At 43.8% G+C, this 21,480-nt stretch overlaps 1 protein-coding gene across 1 annotated transcript in view; it reads left to right on the top strand.

Moving 5' to 3' along the window:
* Positions 1-21,431, top strand: part of SPG11 (SPG11 vesicle trafficking associated, spatacsin) — a 101,502-nt gene extending 80,071 nt beyond the window's left edge. Inside the window, exons 26-40 of the mRNA XM_056134056.1 lie at positions 205-405; positions 1,862-1,969; positions 4,730-4,889; positions 6,238-6,452; positions 7,299-8,049; positions 11,352-11,491; positions 12,487-12,685; positions 12,910-13,047; positions 15,369-15,502; positions 16,113-16,220; positions 17,963-18,131; positions 18,453-18,541; positions 18,750-18,905; positions 19,626-19,777; positions 20,379-21,431. Of these exons, the coding sequence (XP_055990031.1) occupies positions 205-405; positions 1,862-1,969; positions 4,730-4,889; positions 6,238-6,452; positions 7,299-8,049; positions 11,352-11,491; positions 12,487-12,685; positions 12,910-13,047; positions 15,369-15,502; positions 16,113-16,220; positions 17,963-18,131; positions 18,453-18,541; positions 18,750-18,905; positions 19,626-19,777; positions 20,379-20,562 (2,904 nt within the window). The 3' untranslated portion in view covers positions 20,563-21,431. The remainder of the gene's footprint in view (positions 1-204; positions 406-1,861; positions 1,970-4,729; positions 4,890-6,237; positions 6,453-7,298; positions 8,050-11,351; positions 11,492-12,486; positions 12,686-12,909; positions 13,048-15,368; positions 15,503-16,112; positions 16,221-17,962; positions 18,132-18,452; positions 18,542-18,749; positions 18,906-19,625; positions 19,778-20,378) is intronic.
* Positions 21,432-21,480: the final 49 nt, after the last annotated feature.

Here is a 21,480-nt window from a genome sequence, read left to right as displayed (position 1 = left end):
TGCTGTGGTTCTCAACAGTGCAGTGACCCCTTATTTATTTGTGAGACTTCTTAATGTTTGAAGGCTTTTCAAGTCATTTTAACGTATTTAGTGAGGTGACTTAGTCTAAACAGGTAACTTATTCTAAACAGGAAATGTCCATCTATAGTTGTAGCATTATTGGAATCTTCCTCCAGGCTCTGTTGCCTCTCATTATCTTTACAGGATGCCAGTTCCATTCCTTGTGTCTGTGTTTGGATCATCACTTCTCTGGAAGACAGTGTTGCAGCTGAAGCAGTAGGCCATATTCAGAGCTCAGTGGAAGGCCACACCTGGGACCTAAAGGACCTTTCCATTATCTGGAGAACATTATTGACAAGACAGAAGAGCAAAACTCTCATCAGAGGTTTCCAGTTGTTCTTTAAGGTAGTGATAATTCATTTCTTCTCTGAGTGTGAAAGGATAATTCCCCCACCCTACTGCCAGAGACATGGAGATAGCTCAAAGAGTAAGAACCAAGGTCTGGTCCAATTCCCTAGATACCACCAGCTCCTACTCCTAAGGACTGAGCCATGTGTAACCACAAGAACAAAAGCCAAAATAAATGAGCCTTCATTGCTATTTCAATTATTCCTCTCCCTGGAGATGTTTTCTCCTTTTTTCTCCTTTTTTCTTTCTTTTAGCCAGCAGCAGATAATAATTGATTTACTATTTCTTTTTTCAATTTTATCGTGCCAGGTATTGTATCCAAGGCCTCACACATGCAGAGCAAGTACTCTGTTGCTGAGCTGTATTCCTGGCCCCCTAATCAAGATTTCTTTTAGCATAGTGCTTTTGTAAATTATTTTTGTACATTATTTTAGTAAAGTGCTTTTGTACACAATTATCCTATGCAGAGATAGTATTATATGAGGATATTATAAAGTGGTATTTTCCATTAAAAAAAAAGCTCATAGAACTTTCCCAGTATGTCAAGGTACTTTAGTCAGTTGTGTGCTTAAGATTTGGTTACAGGGGCTGGAGCAATAGCACAGCAGGTAGGGTGTTTGGCTTGCATGTGGCCGACCCTGGTTCGATTCCCAGCATCCCATACGGTCCCCCAAGCAACGCCAGGAGTAATTCCTGAGCAAAGAGCCAGGAGTAACCCCTGTGCATGGCCAGGTGTGACCCAAAAAGCAAAAAAAAAAAAGATTCGGTTACAACTTTCTGACCCCAACACTGCTCTCTACTAGCTAAAATTTTCCCAAGGAGGTGTTGGAAATGTACACACCTGGGCATTCCGATGCCATAGAAGTGAAAAATTAGAGTTCTGTGGAGTCCATTAACCAAGCATTTGTGTAGAAATGTCCTCCCAGCATGTTCTTATGTTATGTCTCCTCACATATGGATCTCATAAGAACAGACAGAAAATGCACCACTGATAGGTATATCTGACTTAATTATCTTTTTTTTAAAATGGAAAGGAGATATAAATTTAATTTCTTTATAACATGTAATTAATCTTATGAATCCTATGGTGTAATTTGTTTTTCACTTTAATTCTCTTTATTAGCATGTTGGGCTGGAGCGATAGCACAGCGGTAGGGCGTTTGCCTTGCACGCAGCCAACATGGCTGACCCGAGTTTGATTCCTCCGCCCCTCTTGGAGAGCCCGGCAAGCTACCGAGAGTATCTTGCCCGCATGGCAAAGCCTGGCAAGCTCCCTGTGACGTATTCGATATGCCAAACACAGTAACAAGAAGTCTCATGATGGAGATGTTACTGGGCCCGCTTGAGCAAATTGATGAACAACGGGCGGACCGTGATCTGTATCTGTATCTGTATTAGCATGTTCATTGACAAAATTAGGATTTTATCATTTCATTCAAACTCTTCCTCAAAGGATTCCCCACTGCTATTGATGATGGAGATGTATGAACTTGGTATGTTCTTTAAGAATTATAAGGCAGCAGAAGCAAAACTTCTGGAGTTCCAAAAGATCCTGGAAACTGTGAGTTGGAATTTTAAGTATTCTTTCTTGCTATTCTGCAGATGATTAGAATGGCGGTGTCTGTTAAGGCAGGATAAGGCAGATTGTGAGTAACTGGTATGATACTTAATTGAAACAAAATTACTTGTAGTTCCAGATGGGGAACAGAAGAGAAACTGCAGTGGCCTTGGTTATAGTCTTAATTGTCAGAGACATCAAGAGCAATATTAACTAATGTGCAAATTTTGATCAGTATCCTGTTATAGCCAGACTTGGGGAAAAGAATTATTGGTTTCTGTTTCGGATCCTAGAAAGACATGTATAACATAGACCACATTTTGCCAGTCCTTTATAGTTCCCGTAAGTATTGAATGTGAAGAATATTTAATACTGAACTACTCAATGTGATAAAAAGTGAAGGCCTTTTCATTTAATAATTTATAATACTTGTTCACATGATGCTGATCATTGTGTCAGTTTCAGGATTTACCTATTTAGATGCCTTTTTCAGGCCTAGTTATTGTTTGGAGATTGACACTGTATGGGCCTGGGAAGGAGGAAGCTACGTGAAGAAAAAGGACTATGTTTTAGTTCTTGGAATGTTAGAAGTTTTGCCTTCCCCAAAGAGCTCTATAATAACTGAAACTAAATTATATGTGGATTCTACCCAAAAATTATATCCCAAGAAAATCTCACTATAGGCTTTTTCTCTTTCACTTTGGTCATAAATACAGTGAAGATTCAGGAATCAGAAAAATAGTACAGAGGGCAGGGACCTTGTCTTGATATCAGCTGACACATATGGTCCCCAAGCACTACCGGTAGTGATCCCTGAGCACAGAGCCAGTAATAAACCCTGAGTACTGCGGAATGCCCTCAAAACCAAGAAAAGAAAAACAAAAAATAAAAGAGGTAAAAATATAATGGGAATTTAAGCTATTTGAAATTTCCGAACTAGGTATTCAAATATCCCTAAGATTCCAAAATCACAGAAAATAGGAATGGATATATCGTTCCCAAGGTTCATCTGTGTTGTAGTGTATTTATACTTTTTCTTCTTTTATTTATTTATTTTTTCATTTTGTTTTTTGGCTTTTTGGGTCACACCTGGTGATGCACAGGGGTTACTCCTGGCTCTGCACTCAGGAACTCCTGGCGGTAGCTCAGGGGATTATATGGGATGCTGGGAATTGAACCTGCATTGGCCGCGTGCAAGGCAAACACCTGCTATGTTATCACGCCAGCCCCACTTTCCCTTCTTTTAAATGCTGACTACATCCTATATACTGCACTTTGCTTGCTCATTTATTGATAGACATTTTGGTGGCTTTCAGCTCTAGCTGCTGTGAATAGTGCTGCTGTGAACCTGAAACTCAAATATCTCTTTGAGACCTAGGGTGTGGCCTTGGTGTGGCCTTGGTGACCCTCAGCACCTCAGGACATGGGCATCAGTGCACTGCTGGAACCAACCACCGAATCATCCGGCCCTCACTACTGAGTTGACTGTCACCAAAGTGGTCCGTGGCTCCTTACCCCCCTGGGGGAGGAGTCCTCTTTCTTCTCTGTTGCAAAACATGTGCTCTGTTGTTGAGCCACATGTCTAGTCCCTATTTTCTAAGAGTTGTATAGTTTTACATTTAATTCCTCTTTTTCTTGCCTGACTCTATCCCTGTTCCAGTATCCTGCTGAGGCCAGTGCAGCTGCCCTACCTTTGTTTAGTTCTTTGACCTTTCTCTTGCTTCAACCAATTTTATCCTCCTGCCTTAGTGCTCCTCCTCAGAGCAGTAGGGGACAATAAATAAAGACTTAAAGTTAATGCACTAATTCAAGCTAATAAGGACTCTCAGACTGGTAAGACTTAAGTATCCCCTGACTTTCGGCTCTCAAGATCTTGGCAGCTGAGCTGGAAAGGTAGAAGAGGAGTTACGGTGCTTGCCTTGCATGTGGCCAACCCCAGTTGGATCTCTGGCACTGCGTGCCATGCACTGAGCACAGTGGTGTGTGACCCAATACCCCTTCCCTAGCCCTCCAGAAAAGATTTTGGAAGCCTCAGAAATACCATTGGAAGGGATATACTTTTTACATTACAGATGCCTCTTTGCCTATTACGTTAATCCTCTTTAGGTAACCTTTATAAGGTGGTTGGAAATATCTGGGAGATGATACTAGAGTCTAAACCAGAGCTTGACAAATAGCTAATAATTTTAAGATTTTGGTGACTTTCGGCATACAGTATTTATATTTTTGAAAGCAGGGAGGTATGTCATCTTTTATACCTAAAGGCCTAGTATTTTTTGTGATTATGTTATATGATATCTAGAGTAAACTGTAGTAAACTAAGCACTAAGAACCTTGCACAAGTGATACAAAGGCAAGCAAAATCCAGGAACATATTTGCAGAACTTCATGTGAAAAGCACTACTCTTCTTACATATGGAAATAAGCATTGCACGTATCATTGTCACACTTACCTATAGGACTGCAACCTGCTACACAGAGGCATCTTCCAAATTATACATTCTCTTCATGGTGAGCATTCAGTCTGTGGGCATCTTTCTGATCTTTGACTTCCACACATATAGCTCTTGATCCTAGGTCATCCTATAGAGACAAATGACAAAGCTGCCGAGCACCTTATTTTTGGCACTCGTCTGAGATCCCAATTCATTAGGACATGACTTTTGATGGTATCTTGGCTTTCTTCAGTGATTCCAGATCCACAGATTTTGATTTACTGTTGCTGTGAAACAACTTTTTCACAACCTCTTCTTTCCTCCATAGCCTGAAACAACAGCCCCAAGGGCCAATGTTCTCCCTGCTCCATGGCTGAAGGAGCAGGTGCATTTCCTTTTGAAGCTCATGCTACAGCAGTGTCGGACTCAGTATGAGCTAGGGAAGCTTTTGCAGTTGTTTGTTGGAATAGAGCATCTCTTCTTCGATGGTAAGACAGCCTTCCAACTGTGTTGCTACTAAGAACTTAGCTCTCTGTTCTTAAATACTAGGAGCACCCTCAAGAAATAGAAATGCATATGTTTGTAGTCCATACTGAGGTGTGATGAAGAGGTTACAGGAAAGTTCAGTCACAGTTGTGGCATTCAAAATACAGCACCACATGATGGGATATAAATAATACAAGTGTCGCCTTATTTTAAGCAGTTGTCAAATAGCCACACTTCCTCCCTCTATGATTAATCTGTGCATTTCCCTGGCACAAACATTTATTTCCTCTAATTAGTAACTTTAATTTGTCATCCTTGCTCAGCATCACAACTCTGAGAAATTCCTAATTCATTTAAAAATTTTAAACAGGTTGGGGGTAGGGGTGTGGCAGTGGATAGTACAAGAGATTGCCTTACATGTGACCAATCCTGGTTTGCTCCCCAACACCACATATGATCCCTTGAGCACTGCCAGTGGTCACTCCTGTGCACAGAACCAGGAATAGGCCCAGATCACTGCCAGTTATGGTCCCAATACAAAATAAATTGAGAAAATTGTCTTTTTTTTTTTTGAAGATTCTTCCAGACATTGACAGTCTCTAAGATTGCTGCTGATTGCATGAAACCAATATTACCTTCCCCTCTTTTCTATTTAATATTTCCAAGTTTTTTGTTGTTGTTATTTTTGGATCACAAACCAGCAGTGCTCAGGGCTCTGTACTCAGGCTCATTCCTGGCTCTGCACTCAGGAATCACTCCTGGTAGGGCTCAGGAAACTATATGGGGTGCTAGAGATTAAACCTGGGCTGGATACATGCAATCAAGTGCCTTACCTACTATTCTATCTCTCTGGCACCCACTGCCAAGTTTTTGATAAAAGATAATGTTTTTTATTTAAAGTAAACTACATTTTTACTACTAGAGTTATTTATCAAATAGTCACAGATGTTCCACCAGAGAACACAGATATTAACAGAACATTGACAGAATGCTGGGCTTAGGGTCAATATTGTCAGCTATTGGGACATCCTGAAAGGGGAATGTTTCCAAAATGTGCATGTATGGAATATAAGATCGTACTTATCACTATGGTTAATCACTACATAGACCAAGCAGTAATCCCTTAATATATAGGTGTTTTAATAGATCTCTAGTAATTTAAAATGTTTTTAGAATGAATTTCCTGTTGCCTTGCCAAAAGATAGAAAATTAGGTTTTGTGTTTTTCCTTTAACCATATTGACCATTACTAAATTTTACATTAACATTTTCCCTTGATAATTATTTTTGAAAATTCATAGTGGTATTTTTACTGATTAAATGATTTTATATCTTTTTCTCTTTGATATAGGTCCAGATATTAAAAAGCTGTATAATCTTAGCCAGATTTTGAAGGAGACATCCATTGCAATTAATCATGTAATTATTAACAGCTACAGCCTTGAGAATTTTCAACATGAATGTAGATCTATTATGGAAAAATTGGAGACAGATGGAGAGTTTGTCTTGGCCAGGAAAGTAGCAGAATTAGCTGAGTTACCTGTGGACCACTTGGTTGTTGAAGAGGTATCATTAACCTTTTAAATTACTTTATTTTTCTTTTCGTTTTGCTTGTTTTTGGGCCACAAACAAACTCCTCTGCTGGTGCTCAGGGGAACCATAGGGGATGCCAGGGATCGAATTCCCTACCCACTTTTACTATCACTCCGGCCCTACCATTTAAATTATTTTGACTAGCTTTTTGATTAGCATTAGAAAATCAAGTAAAATATATAATTTATAGGAAAGTAAAAACCTTAAAATTTTTGTTTTGGGGCCACACCCAGTGGCTCTGCACTTAAGGATCACTCCAGGCAGGCCTCAGGGACTATGTGGGGTCAAAAGCACCCTCCTTGCTATAGTGTCTCTCTGCTCAGTCACTAGTTCCCTCTTATCCCTGCGTTACTGGCCCTAAGTGTCCTTTGATCTCTTTTGAGATTTATAGGTCTCTGTAATACGGCCAGTAAATGAGCTTGTATAGCTGATTCTGAGGTTGTTTGTGGGTGTGGCTCCCTCATACCAAACTTTTGGCTGTTTAATTTTTTTGGTAAACTTGGCCCCAAGTTGTTGGGGTCTGGCCAAAGGCACAGTGGCAGTTTTGGAGTATCAGGAATCCCAAAGGCACCATCAAGCTGCTGATGCACTTGCCGTGCAAGTACAGGTTGACCTGCTGGCAGTACCTTATCCCCCCCTCCCCCCCCCCCCCCGCCCCGTCACACAGGTTTTCACACAACTATTTAGATATCCAACTAAATCCCATTTTATGACTTGATTTGGTTTTTAACAAGTATGCTCTACTTGGAGAGCATTTGCATTCATGATCCTTCTTTATCCAGTAAAACTCAACGAAATTCACTTTGTAAAATCTCACAGATAACTCGGGAAATGCAGACCTTAAAGCATGTTGAGCAGTGGTGTCTGAAACAAGCAAGAATTGATTTCTGGAAAAAATGCCATGAGAATTTCAAGAAGAATTCCATTTCAAACAGAGCAGCTTCTTCCTTTTTCTCAGCTCAGGCCCTGGCAACTTGTGAGTGCCCAGCCACCACGGGGCAGAGCAGTACTGAGGAGCGCCACCTGCTGCTCACCTTGGCAGGGCACTGGCTTGCCCAGGAGGACTTGGTGCCAGTGGAGGAGCTGGAGGAGCTGGAGAAGCAGATCTGGCTCTGCCGGATTACCCAGCACACCCGTGGAGAAAATGCCGAGGAAAGAGAGCCCAGGTTTGCTCGACAGATTTCAACTAGTGGTGAACTTTCTTTTGACAGCTTAGCCAGCGAATTTTCATTCTCCAAATTGACTGCTCTGAACACATCTAAATATTTAGAACTTAATGGCCTTCCATCCAGAGAGACTTGTGAGAATAGCCTAAATAGGAAAGAGCTGGAGTCGCTAAACTTTCTGATTGGGCGCCTATTGGATGATGGCTGTGTGCATGAAGCAAGTAGAGTGTGCCGTTATTTTAATTTCTATAGCCAAGATGTTGCACTGGTGTTGCACTGCAGAGCTCTAGCTTCAGGGGAAGCTAGTATGGAAGACCTCCATCCAGAGTTCCAGGCTCTCCTGCAGTGTTCTGAGCTGCCTGAAGAGGAAGAACCTAGCATTCCTCTACGGAAAGTCCAGAGCAGTAAGTGAAGATAAGACTCTCCTGAGTGAGTCAGGGAGAGTCTCAAAGGGTTTCTGCAAATACTTTTCAGGAGGCCCCAGCACTGCAGGGTGCCCAGAGCACCACTGGAAGTGACTCCTGAGCACTGAGCCAGGAATAACCACTGAATGCTGCTGGTGTGATTCACTTCTTCCCCCTCCTCCTGCCCACCGTTCCCTCCTCAGGTGGTTCTCAGGAGGTCTGCGACCCCATCAATGATTCTGAGTCAGGTAGGCCAGTGGTTCAATAAAAGGGCCCAAGGATGCAATGCTACTTGGGCCCTGCTGTGCCATGGTTACTGAGGTCAGCTCAGTGGTGCTGGGAGACCTCTAGGGCCATGCACATTGGTGCTCCAGGATCATGTGGTGCCAAAAATCAAACGTAGGTCAGGGCCCAAGCAATAGTACAAGCATGTAAGGCACTTCCTTGCCTTGCACATGGCCGACCTGGGTTCAATCTCTGGCACCACATATAGTTCCCCAAGCCCTGATAGGAGTAATCCCTGAGTATAGAGCTAAGAGTAAGCCCTGAGCACAGGCTGATTTGCCCCTCACCCTCCACCTCCACACATCCCCCCCCAAAAAAAAACAAAAAACCCCAAACCTCTGTCAGAGAGATAGTACACCTGGTGGTGCTCACTGCGCTCTCTCTGGCCCGCTGTCCCATTCTTTTTATCTCTGTGGTATGTATTTAGACATTTTTCCTGTCTGTAATTCATCTTTCTGTAATTCTGGGCCATAGTGGATAAGATATTTGCTTTGCACAAGGCTGGCCCTGAGTTTGATTCCCTAGCACCATATATGGTCCCTTGACCTTGCCATAAATGACACCTGAGCACAGACCCAGGGGTAAGCCTTGAGTGTACCCCTCTCTCCCCCCACAAAAAAATAAAAACACCCATGATTTTCTGTAGTTCTGAGATTTTTCTCTAAGGGTTTTGTATTTGGTGTTTCCCCCCCCCCCCTTTTTTGGGGTCTGGAGCAATAGCACAGCGGGTAGGACGTTTGCCTTGCATGCAGCCCATGTGGCCGACCTGAGTTCGATTCCTTCGCCCCTCTCTGAGAGCCTGGCAAGCTATGGAGAGTATCTCGCTCGCACAACAAAGCCTGGCATGCTACCCGTGACATATTCGATATGCCAAACACAGTAACAACAAGTCTCATGATGGAGAAGTTACTGGGCCCGCTTGAGCAAATCGATGAACAACGGGAGGACAGTGCTACAGTGCTTTTTTGGGACATACCCAGCGATGCTTAGGGGTTACTTCTGAGTCTGCACTTCTGTACTCAGGAATTACTCCTAATGGTGGTCGGGGCACCATATGGAACGCCAGGAATTGAACTAGGTTGGCCGTTCAAGGCAAGCACCCTACCCACTGTACTATCGCTCTGGCCCTTTTAAACTTTCAAAAAATTTTAAAAGTTCTTTTAAATTAATTTTTGTCTTTAACAATTCGACTTGCAGGGGGACAGGTTCCAAGTTTGTTTTGGGGGGAGCAAAGGGCTACCAAGTAGTGTTCAAACACCTGGGGACCACTTCTGGCAATCTTTAACTCCTGTGCTGGAGGTTTCAGTGCTCAGGACCTGCAACATAATGCTTCTAGGGCCCAGTGGTGCTTGTGACAACCAGGGCTACACCAGCAGGGCCTGAGGTCCATTGCAGTACCAGGGCCTTGTGCCTACAAGGCATATGCCTGACCCAGGCTGTCTCCCAGTCCTTGAGTTCCATTTTCTTTTCTTTTTTGGGGGGGGCGGCATGGGGAGAGGCCACACACAATGATGCTCAGAGGTCACTCCTGGTTCTTTACTCAGGAATCACTTCTGGCAGGTTCGGGATACCATATGGGATGCCAAGGATTGAACTTGTGTTGGTCACGTGCAAGGCAGATACTCTGCCTGAGATACTATCACCGTGGCCCTGAGTTCCACTTGCAGCTCCTCCATGGAACTATGCAGATTCTGGGTGTGCCATCCTTTGTTATGTTTGCAACCTAGATAGTGGTTTCTCTGCAAATTCAGGCATCAGAGTCTGTGCTCTGCTGGTCAGGATCACATGTATGAGAGCCCAGAAGGGAGAACTAACATTTACAGTCAACTTTATTAGGTAGCTTTTCTGAATTTGTCTCACAGATAACTTTCTGGATCCTGAAGCTTCTTGGGTAGACAAACACTGGGGTTTGGTTACTTCAGTTTCTTCCTCCACTACCCCTCCCCCTCACTCTTATTTTTCTCTATTTTGCTGTAATGATGTTTAAGGATTTAGTTAGCAGTGCTTTATTAACACACATTTTCAGTTTTGATTTTGCTATTAGAAATGTTTGAGGGTCTGAACAATTGTACAGCATATAGCACTTGCCTTGCACACCAGCCAACTCAGATTCGATCCCCAGCAACACCCCCCCCCACCCGCCAATCTGGTTCCCTGAGCCCTGCCAGAAGTAATCCTTAGCCACCAAGAGTGACCCTTGAGTACTAGAAATTACCAGGTGTAAACTAGAAATTTTCTTTAAAAAAGAAAAGTGTTCTACCAATTTTTGGTCCACACCCAGCATTTGCTCCTGGACATTCGGGCTCCACCAGGCTGCTCTGGGGACCATATGCTGTGCTAGGGATTGGACCCAGGCTTTCTGTATGCATAATATGTGTTCCAGGCCATTGTGTTCTCTTTGATACTAGAAACAATATTATATAAATATTCTTGTCTATTTTTTGCCCTAATGAAAGCCCTTTTATACTGAGAACATTTCTATTTCAGGTTCAGGTTTTTTTTTTTTTAAAGTCAGGGCTGGGTCATCATTTTATGGTGCTTTTAAGGCATCTATCAGATGATCCTCAGGTTTTGTGATTTGCATTTTGGAAAGATCTTACCGATAAGATTGACTTGGTGTATGGAATGTGGGCAAGGAAGCTGGTGGTGGGAGACTGTAACTGCCTCTGAGATGCTGGACGATGAGGCTGGAAGGAGAGCAGTGGGTAAAGAGCTGCTCTGGCACGCCTCAGAGCTGGCCACATCCTTGCTGTGTGGCGAGTCAGGAGGGAGGTGTGTGTGGAACTGCCAGTGGCATCACCCATGAGCTCTAGGGTGGTTTAGGTTGGTGAGGGTCTTTTGTAACCGGTAAGGGCTGCGATTTCCGAGAAGAAACAGCAGTGAAAGTTTAAGAGCCTTATTGAAAGTGAAGTTCTAGGGTGCGATACAGGAAGTTGTGAACAGAAGTGGGCATGTAGAGTCCAGGAAGAGGCCTTGTGTGAAAGCTGAAAGTCCCCACTGACCTGTGTTGCTTTCAGCCTCAAGCTTGGAGAGCGAGTCATTTGTGATGCTGCCCTCCCCCAATGAAGTTGTGACCACCCTGGAAACCCTGACTGTCAAATGCTTGCATGGGAAGAACTACTGCCGGCAGGTTCTCTGTCTCTACGAACTTGCCAAGGTATGTGTGTGGGAGGAAATGGGGGATGGAGCCAGGATGGCCTCAGGAAGCTCCCTGGGAGAGAGGAGTGTGGCGCTGGATTGGGATTTGGGCCACTGCCAAGTAGCCTTTCAGGTACTAATGGTGGCCAGAGAGCAGGGTACTCACCTCTGCAAGTCCGTGCCTAGGGAAGTGTGGGGGACCAGGCCAGAGCCTGCTAAAGCTTAGCCAGCCAGTGATGGCAGATCATTTCCTTTTTCCTTTTTTTTTTGAGGGATAAGGTGTGGGCTATACCTGGTGGTGCTCAGGTATTATTCCTAGCTCTGAACTCAGGGGTAACCCCTGGTGATGCTCAACACCAAACCAGTCAGCAAGTGCTATAACTGTGTATTACCTCTCTAGCCCAAGACATTTTCTCTGGGCCCTGGATGCTTGATCACTGAATGGTTTGACCACAAGGTTCTTCTAGTCCTAACAAGTGAGGTTTTGTTTCTGAATAGAAAAATTTCCTATGGTAGAGTTGAGGTTCCGAAGAAAATGAAGTGGAAGGTGATGACTGTGAAAACAGGAGTGAGGAGTTGCTTTGTGCACGTTGAGGCGAACATTGAGAGGAGGAACCTGAGAGGAATGAACTGAGCCCCAGAGCCTGGGATGAAGCTCAGAGACATTGGAGAGTAAAGGTTCTTTTTTCTCCCTCCGGCTGCCCCCCCTCCCCACCGCCTCCCCAAAGGAACAGTAAGGAGGAGGCACCACATTTTATGCAGTTTTCTTGCATTTCGTAACATTTGAAAGGCTTAGTGTTCAACAAGCCTGATGCTTTCTGTGGACAGGCCTGGTTTGTGCCCAGATCTTGCTGTTGTGGCAGTAGAACAGCACATGTGGCTTCCAAAGTGCTTGCTCAGTGTCGGGGTCTGTGCAGCCCGAAAGGAGCATGTTTCAGAAAGAGCTGTTGTTTGCTCACTTTGTCTCTGGCTCCTAATGATAGCTTTGGCTGGCTCTTCCTGCCTTCCTCACAGGAGCTGGGCTGTTCCTACGCTGATGTTGCTGCCCGGGATGGGGAGGCCATGCTCCGGGCAATCCTGGTCTCTCAGCGGCCCGACAGATGCAAGCAAGCCCAGGCATTCATCAGCACTCAGGGCCTTGAGCCAGACACAGTGGCTGAACTTGTGGCCGAAGAGGTGACACAGGAGCTGCTAACCTCATCTGAGGGCACAGGTGCCTTACCGCAGCCTCCCTGCCTTTCTACTCTCATGGAGCTGGGTTGCACTCACACAAGAATATTTTGCATTTATTTTATTGTTGCTTTTGCTTATTGTTCCCTGGTTATGCTTAGATCCCTCTGCCTTTGCTATGAGCTCTCAAGGCTTCCCTGTACAGGGTGCTCACCTTACAGCTCTCTCCAGGTCAAAACCAGCACCTCTTCACATCTTTCTGAACAGGACACAAACATGTGTTCACCCCGGCAGAGGAGAGCCAGATGTTTCTTCAGCTCACCACTCTGTGTCAAGATCGCACATTGCTAGGCATGAAGTTGCTGGATAAGATTTCTTCTGTTCCTCATGGGGAACTGGCTTGCAGTAAGTTCCTGGCCATTTTCTTACATGGGGTGGTTCCAAACAGGTCTCCAAGTCTTCTAAGTTTGTCTTTCTAAAACTCAATTTAGACCCTTGTTCTTGCCCTGGGTCCCTTCCTCTTCAGTATGGTTTACAGGTTCTTGGTATTGAAAGCTAATTCACTGCAGAAACTTTAAGTGTCTAGGAAGAAGCAGCCCAAAATTAGAAACCACACAAAAGGCAACATTTTAGTGTTTGACAAGGCTTTGGGGCATGTGTGACTGCCGGGCCTTCCGGAAGTAAAGGGAGATAAGGAGAGGTAGGCCATGCCCGACTCAGTGACAGCCTACAGATTTCAGTCACAAAGCCTGCTTACCTGAGTTTTTCAACAGATCAATTTCTGGATGAGGGTTGTACTGAGCAGTGAAATCTGGCTGGAAGCATGGTAGCAATTGTGGAATGTAGAGCTCTAAACACCGGAGCTGTTTACATGGGCGTGGAGCTCATCTGCCTGCCTCCAGGGTGCCCTGGATGACTCCAGCTTTGCATGGAGTTTGGAAGAATTTCTGCACCTTGTTGATTTATGAGTAAAGATTTATGAGTCTGTGGATCATGGCTAGTCAGTGAGCTTACTTGGCACCGGAGGTGGTTCGTGGTTCCATGGCTACCATTTTTAATGGTTATGTAGTATTTGTTTTGGTTTGGGGCCACAAGTGGTGGTAGCTGGAAGCTATTCCTGCTCTGCTCAGGAGACCAAGTGATGACACCTGGGGTAATCTCAGGCCTCCTGGGATCTTGCTGGCCTTCATTATTTCTTTTAAATGTAAAGATTTACCCTATGTGGCACCTTTTAGTTTGCTTCCAATTTTATGTTACTGCGTGTACTTTATTGTCATATCTATGTGCACATTCATTAGGTTAAAGAAAATGCTTTTTTTTTTTAAAAAATTTTGGGGACCACTCTCACCAGCACTCAGGATCACTCCTGATGTTGCTTGGGGACCCATATATAATGTCAGAGACTGAGCCTGGTTCATTTGCTAAAGCCTTACTCACTGGACTATCGTGGGCCCAGAAAATGCCTATTTTTAAGACCACACACACACACACACACACACACACACACACACACACAGTTTACTCCAAGTAAAAGTAATCACTTCTCAGGGCCAGAATGATAGCACTTAGGGTAGGGCATTTGACTTGCATGTGGCTGACCCAGTTTTGATCTGCAGCACCCCATATGGTCCCCTGAGCACTATCAGGAGTGATTTCTTAGTGCAGAGCCAGGAGTAACCACTGAGCATTGCTGGGTATGACCCCAAAACCAAAAAAGCTAAAAAATAATAATCACCTCTCACACCCATTTAACCTATGTGAATATAATCTCTTGGAACCCAGTCTACTTTGCAAATTTAATAGACCAAAAAAGGGGGATTTTACTGATGTGATCACGTGATTTCAAAAGATGGGAGTTCTAATTTTAAAATTGTTTGCTGTATCTCTTTTTGGGCACTCCGAAAACCAAGGCCATGCTGAACAAGTTGAACTGAGCTCACAGACTGGGTGCAAATAGACAAAAAGAGCCAGATGGGGCCCAGAAAGGGTTTTAAAGGAAATGTTCAAAACAAGGCCTGACAAATCCATCACTGTAATTAGATAGATAGGTGTGGGGTACTGAAAAGGTGCCACAGCCCAGAAGGCACAACAGGTAAAACGGGAGTCATCCTTTTTATATTCAACCTTACATGCATTTTTTCATTTGCCTTTAAACTGTAAGTACTGTGATTGTGTGCAGTTTCAAATTTTGTGTAGTTCAATCTCTGATTGGCCTAAAAAGCCAGTAGAAATGAAGAACCTCTCTGGCACTCAGACCTCGAGACAGGGCCACAGAGCTGAGAGGCAGGGAGGACCCTTCCCTGCTGCAAGCTGCTGTATTGCTTGCTTGATGTTTCTCCATCTTTAGTAGATAGTTTTTGTTGCGATTTTGGGAAATGTGGTCATTAATGACTATTGTGGTCATTACATAACTGGGAATCCCTCGATTTCACTGATAGAACTAAAGAAAACTGTTTTTGAGCCACACCTAGTGCTGTTCAGGGCACCATGTGGTGGTGCCAGGCACTGAACCAGGGTTGGCCACATGTAAGGTAAGAGCGTTAACCTGTTGTGCTCTCCTCAGCCCTTCACTGATAGAATTTAGACATGGGCAAAGGTTCTCTAGTGGGAGTGTAGCTAAGGGAATTTTGGGGATGGAGTTCTCCATGAAATCCTCTCAGTGCAAGACCCATGAAAATTATGGATAAAGAGAACAGCTATGTCTCACGAGTGTCCCACCTCCTTAGCCACGGAGCTGCTGATCCTGGCCCACCACTGCTTCACACTGACCTGCCACATGGAGGGCATCATCCGAGTCCTGCAGGCTGCCCGGCTGCTCACTGACAACCATTTGGCCCCCAATGAGGAGTACGGACTTGTGGTTAGTTAACTCCTTATCCCTCACGTTCCACCCTGAGGAAGCCTTCAGTGGGCAGATAGACTGGGGATCATTTCAAAGCAGAATTAATTCTTAGGGTGCTGGCCTTCTGGCCACCTACTTTGTGACTGGGTATCTGAACCCTCTGCTTCATACTTATTTCTCTCAAAATCAAAGTTTGCGCCCTACAATATTCTGAGCTGCCCAAGCCCCTTGCCAGATACTTTTCTTGAAGTCTGTATTTCCCCTTGAACAAGTTTGACTTACCTGCATTTAAATGACCTGACAACCCAAGCTCTGTCCTCCCCAGATTGTCTGGAATTGAAGCTGACTTATGCTAGTCAAAGAACAAAGCCGGGGACATTACTCTCCCTGTGGGAAGAGGAAGGAGGCCTACCCAGGAGGATGGATTATGTAGAGACAACAAAAAACAGCCAGGGTGTCCCAGCTACTGGCATTCCTCAGTCCCCTGGGGGAGGGGCTACAGATGGCAATGGATCATAAATGTTCAACCTGGAGTAATGGCCTGGCTTAAGAGTCCCCTGGTTTAGTCCCCTCCCCAACCCCCCAAGAATGGGATGCAACACAAGCTGCCCTCTCCCTCCCTTTCCAGGTGCGTCTCCTGACTGGTATTGGAAGGTACAACGAGATGACATATATATTTGATTTGCTCCATAAAAAGCACTACTTTGAAGTGCTAATGAGGAAGAAATTGGATCCGGTAGGTGTATGGTATTTTGACCTTTGGGATTACTTGTATTATTACTGCTATTACTGATTTTCTACTGGATAATCCTGATCAAGATGCGCTGAGTTGTGAAGAGAAGAAATTAAGGGGCCTCCCTAAGACACACATGGTAATCTTGGCACAAGATTCTAGTTCACTTCAGGTGGTGATACTGCTGACACATATTAAAGGAAATGAGTGCCTGCACCTTTGCTCGGTGCATCACGTGCCTCTGCTTCCTGACGGCCTGCCCAGGCTGGGGCAGAATCCCTTCTCTGAGTACACTTCAGAAGGGCAGACCCTTTCTTTGAGTACACTGTGGAACTGCTGAGGTGTACTCTAGAAATCTGAGGGCTTTTGAAGTAGTGTTTATAGGAAAACATGGATAAGCATGTTGCCTAGAGGTATTAGAAGTGAATGCCAAGACTATTTCCAGAAATATGGGGTGGGGGAGTCCATTTATGAGGAGCAGGAAGGTGGCTTGGAAACAGAGGCCTGACATTCTAGGTCTTGGGGGCCTCTTTGTCTGTCTTTAGCACCTATGCAAGCAGGCTGATTCAGAGTCTATTTCAAAGCTATTCATTTGGTGGATTCCTGGCCTCAGCTCATTCCACCTCTGAATTCAGAATTAAAAACTGAAATCAACCAAGCCAGAAGAAAGCAGAAAAGTAAATTGTGGGCTAGGGTTATTTGATATCTATCTGTAGGATGTCCCAAGCAAGTTTTGTTTCAGGGTTATACTCTCTGATGCTGGGAATTAAATAGGGCAACTGCATGCAAGGCAAATACTTAAAACCCTGTAGGAGCTCTCCTGGTCCACCCCCCACCCCCCCAAAAGCATTTCTTTTTAGTTGTTGTAGAGGCAGTTTTCTTTCTGTATTTACATATTCTTTTAGTGTTTTTCTCTTATTACAAAAGTAATGTGTCACTTGATCACTTGACATCCCTTTACTCATTGATTTGCTTGAGTGGGTGCCAGCAACATCTCCATTCATCCCTGCTGTGTGCTAATGTAGCCCAATGGCATATGCTCATTCTACGAACCCGAAGAGCCTCAAACCGATCGTTCAGGGTCTTGACGAAGAAGTCTGATGATCTCATAGGTGGGCGGCCTATGAGTAATGTGTATTACTTCAAGTAATGTGTATTCAATGTTAATAAGACACTTGAAAAACTTACACACAAAAGCTCTGTGTCTCTCTACATTGTAAAGCAGCCCTTTCTTTTGCCCACTTACAAACACACCACATTTTTTAAACACAAAGTTCATATCATGCCGTGTGGATACAAAATAGCCTGCTTTTCTCATAATAGCATGTGTGTCAGGGCTGTTTCCCAAGTCAGCATCTATATTCTCTTAACCCTTACTTATATTTGGATTATTTCTAATTGTTTGCTATTAAAAAAAGTTATCGCCACCTTAGCACTTTTTACTCCCCGAAAGTAAAATTGTTAAGACTAACATTCTTAAGTGCACACTTTAAAGTTTTCTCCTTTCCTACCAACCAGGCTTTACCCTCACTTAACACCCAACAGGATGGCCCATTTCCTTACACTAAGAATAGTATAAATTTTTATGAAGTTATTCTTTTAGTGATAACCAGAATTGAACCCAGACCCAAACACATATGAAGCATGTTATGGGAAAGATTTTAAGGAACTTTCAGAACCAGAGGACTCACAGTTCTGCCCTGCCTGGCTGGTTGAGACCGTGTTTTTCCTTTATTCCACTGCAGAGTGGTACCCTGAAGACAGCTCTGCTTGACTACATCAAACGCTGCCGCCCTGGGGACAGCGAGAAGCACAATATGATCGCCCTGTGCTTCAGCATGTGTCGGGAGATAGGGGAGAACCATGAGGCAGCTGCCCGCATCCAACTGAAACTGATCGAGTCTCAACCCTGGGGTAAGTGGAGGTGCCAGAGTATCCTCCAAGGGATACTGACTAATCCCCTCCTCAGCTTCTGCCAGCCTTCATTGGGACCCCAGCTAAGTAGCTAAGAGATGGAATGGGGTGGGTGACTTGGGAGCTATCTGCTCTCTTGTAGCCTGTGTGGCTCTTGGCAATCAGTGTGGAGCTGATACTTGCAAGCCTATGGCAGACATGTGTCACAGAATAGACACTGCAAGTCCAGTGAAGTTACTGTGCACTGTGGCCCAGCATGTGATCATGGTAAGGTGATTGGGAGTCAGACATACCCAGAAAATCCCCATTTCTCCATTGCAGAGGACAGCCTCAAAGATGGTCCCCAACTGAAGCAGCTGCTGCTGAAGGCTCTGACTCTGATGCTGGATGCAGCAGAGAGTTATGCCAAGGTAACCAGAGTCCTGTTCCTCCCTGGCCTTGGGTTGGGTATCTGTAGGAAGACCCATTGCGTTTTGTTCCTAGGTGAGGTGGTTTTGGGGGGTGAGAACAGGGTGACCAAGGGCAGGAGGGGTGGTAAATTCAAGTGCTAGAAAGCTCACTAAGGAGAGGTGATGTTAACCAACTATTTGTGTGTCGTCTTTCACCCTTGTTCCTCAGGACTCTTGTGTGCGACAGGCTTTGCACTGTCACCGGCTTACCAAGCTAATAACACTGCAAATTCACTTTTTGAACACTGGCCAGAACACAATGCTCATCAACCTGGGCCGCCACAGACTGACAGAATGTATCATGACCCTTCCACGGTTCTATCAGGTGAGAGAGGAGGCAAGACTAGCTGGCATCGGCACTGTGCACTATTCCTGCTGCTGCAGCTTTCATGGGACTCCCTTCTTAACCAGGGATCCAGAGCTACTGACACAGCTCAGGACCTGAGTGCTCAGGAGCAGCTGGTCTTAGAAGCAATTTTTGTCAACATTACTGTTCAGGCTGAGGCTGGAGGCTGGTCCAACAGTGCCACCTCATTTCCCCATATTGTTAGGCCAGCAGAGGTATCTTGGAGCTAGTGTTTCAAGTGAAACAAAAGCTACCGGCAGACTGACTCTAGCCCTCTAGTAAGAAGTGAGCTGGCCTTTTCATTGACCTTACACAGATGAATTAGAGAAGTATGGCTTCTCAGCAGTTTAATAAGTTTGGAAGGGCAAAAGTACAGAGGGTAGGGCACTTGCCTTGCTTGGGGCCAATCTGGGTCTGATCCCTGGCATCCCAAACACCACAAGTAAGGCCTGAACACTGCCAGGTATGCCCCAGAAGCAAAACAAAACAATAAAACCAATAAAGAGGGACATAAGAAAACAAAGGAGTCAGATTTAAAGGAGGAGAAATGTCAGAACAATATTTTCACCAACTGTATTACTTTAAGAGCCTTTTAACATTGTAGTATTCATGGTCATAAGAATGTAGCCTTAAGTTTTCTAGAATTTGCCTTCAATTCTTCATTAAATGGGTGCTAAGGTAACTTTCCCTCCATTTTAGGCTTCTATTGTGGCTGATGCATATGACTTCATTCCTGATTGGGCTGAAATTCTATACCAACAAGTGATTCTTAAAGGAGACTTCAATTATTTAGAAGAATTTAAGCAGCAACGGTTATTAAGCTCCAACATATTTGAAGAAATTTCAAAGAAGTAAGTATTACAGTGCCTCTATTTTGAGGTAAGGCAGGGATAAGAATTCTATGGTTAAGTGTGACATGCTTGCGGCAAGGGGTTTTCAAGAATCCTTAAAAGGAAGACAGTTCACAATTCAGGCAGATGAACAATTTGCTTATGATGTTCTCATCTTAAAGATTTGCCTTAAAGTTTGCCTGGGGGAGAGATACACTCAAACAGGTCCCTTTGAAGTACAAAAGTAACTCTAAATTAGGGTGAGCACTACCACTCAAGAGTAGGCTACACCCAGTGATACTCAGTCTTGGCTATGAAGGCCAGATGGTTAATAATGCTTGGGCCCAGCAAATCTAGGGGTCACATTTGCAATGCTCGGGAGACCAGTACAGGGATTGAACTAGGCCTTGTGTATGCCACGTTATGTGCTCTAGCCCTTTAAACTCTTTGGCCCCTAAGGGAGTAAGTATATTTAATTATCCTCTGGGTTTATTAAGCACCCCTAATACTGTCTGAGATAATTTCCACATACCTTCTTCTCTGTAGATAGTGATGTGTCAGAACTGAGAGCTTGTGCTGAATATAGTTCTTAACCTATATACATTTGTATGTTTATGCCTAGATATAAACATCAGCCTGCCACCTCTGACACAGTTATGAAAAACCTGAAGAAGTTACTCACATACTGTGAAGATGTCAATTTGTATTACAAGTTGGCATGTGAAAACAAATTTTATGACATTGTAAATATGCTTCTGAAGGACCCTCAGACAGGGTACTACCTAAAGGACATGCTAGCAGGTTAGATGGCTATGAGGGCGGTGATTGCCCAGATTTTTTGTCTGTTTTCTTACACTGAAAGGAGTGTAAGAAAACAGACAAATGATTCCATGGTCAGAATGGGTTGGGGAAGATTTGTCTCTCTGACTTATAAAATCCCTGATCTGACCATACCAGTCCCTTGTGAACTGTAGTAAAAAATCGAACAAATTTTCACAAGGAATCCTTAATTTTTCATTTACACCATTTAACATAAGCCATGGTTATTAAAAAAAAAAAACTCCCATCTCCCTCAGGATGGCTTGCTTCTACTTTAAGAGATTGTACAGTATTGATTAAAGAATACCTGTGCCTGCAGATTCCAGTTTCAAAGGAATTTAATAGTATTTACACAGTTAAGGAACAGATGATACATTTCTTCATTTGTTAGAAACTGATCTCTATAATAAAATAGATTTGAAATTCAGTGTCATTATTACTGCTAAGGAAATCTTAGCCCTTGTCTGTCTTAAAACAATCTCTATTTTTGCTATACTTATTGCTGTTTAGTCACTGCTGTTATTTCCTTGTCACTTAAGATGGCCCCTCTCTTCCACTCAGTGGTCTACAAAGCTTTAATTGAGGCGCCTATTTCCTAAGAGAAATTAAAAACTATTTTTGTTCATAATAGTTTAAAAAATATTTAAACCACAAATTTGGTTAATTTACTTGAAATCTAAAGACCACCCAATCTATGCTTACAGCCACAACCTGAGTTATAAGTTATTACTCCAAATAAATAGTTTTTTCTAGGTACTTAATTAGGCCTTAGAATCTGACAAACCAATAATCTCCCCCACATAAATAAGAGGAAGGCAGTCCTATACCTTACATATGATAACATTATTAAGGACCTGGTACTCTTTTGTTTTAAAGCTGTTTAACTACTGATCAGCATTTATTAA

This window comes from Sorex fumeus, unplaced genomic scaffold (assembly GCF_029834395.1).
Source record: "Sorex fumeus unplaced genomic scaffold, SorFum_2.1 ptg000098l, whole genome shotgun sequence".
Taxonomy (NCBI): domain Eukaryota; kingdom Metazoa; phylum Chordata; class Mammalia; order Eulipotyphla; family Soricidae; genus Sorex; species Sorex fumeus.
Note: the sequence above shows the minus strand (reverse complement) of the source record. Positions and strands in the feature narration are given on the sequence as shown.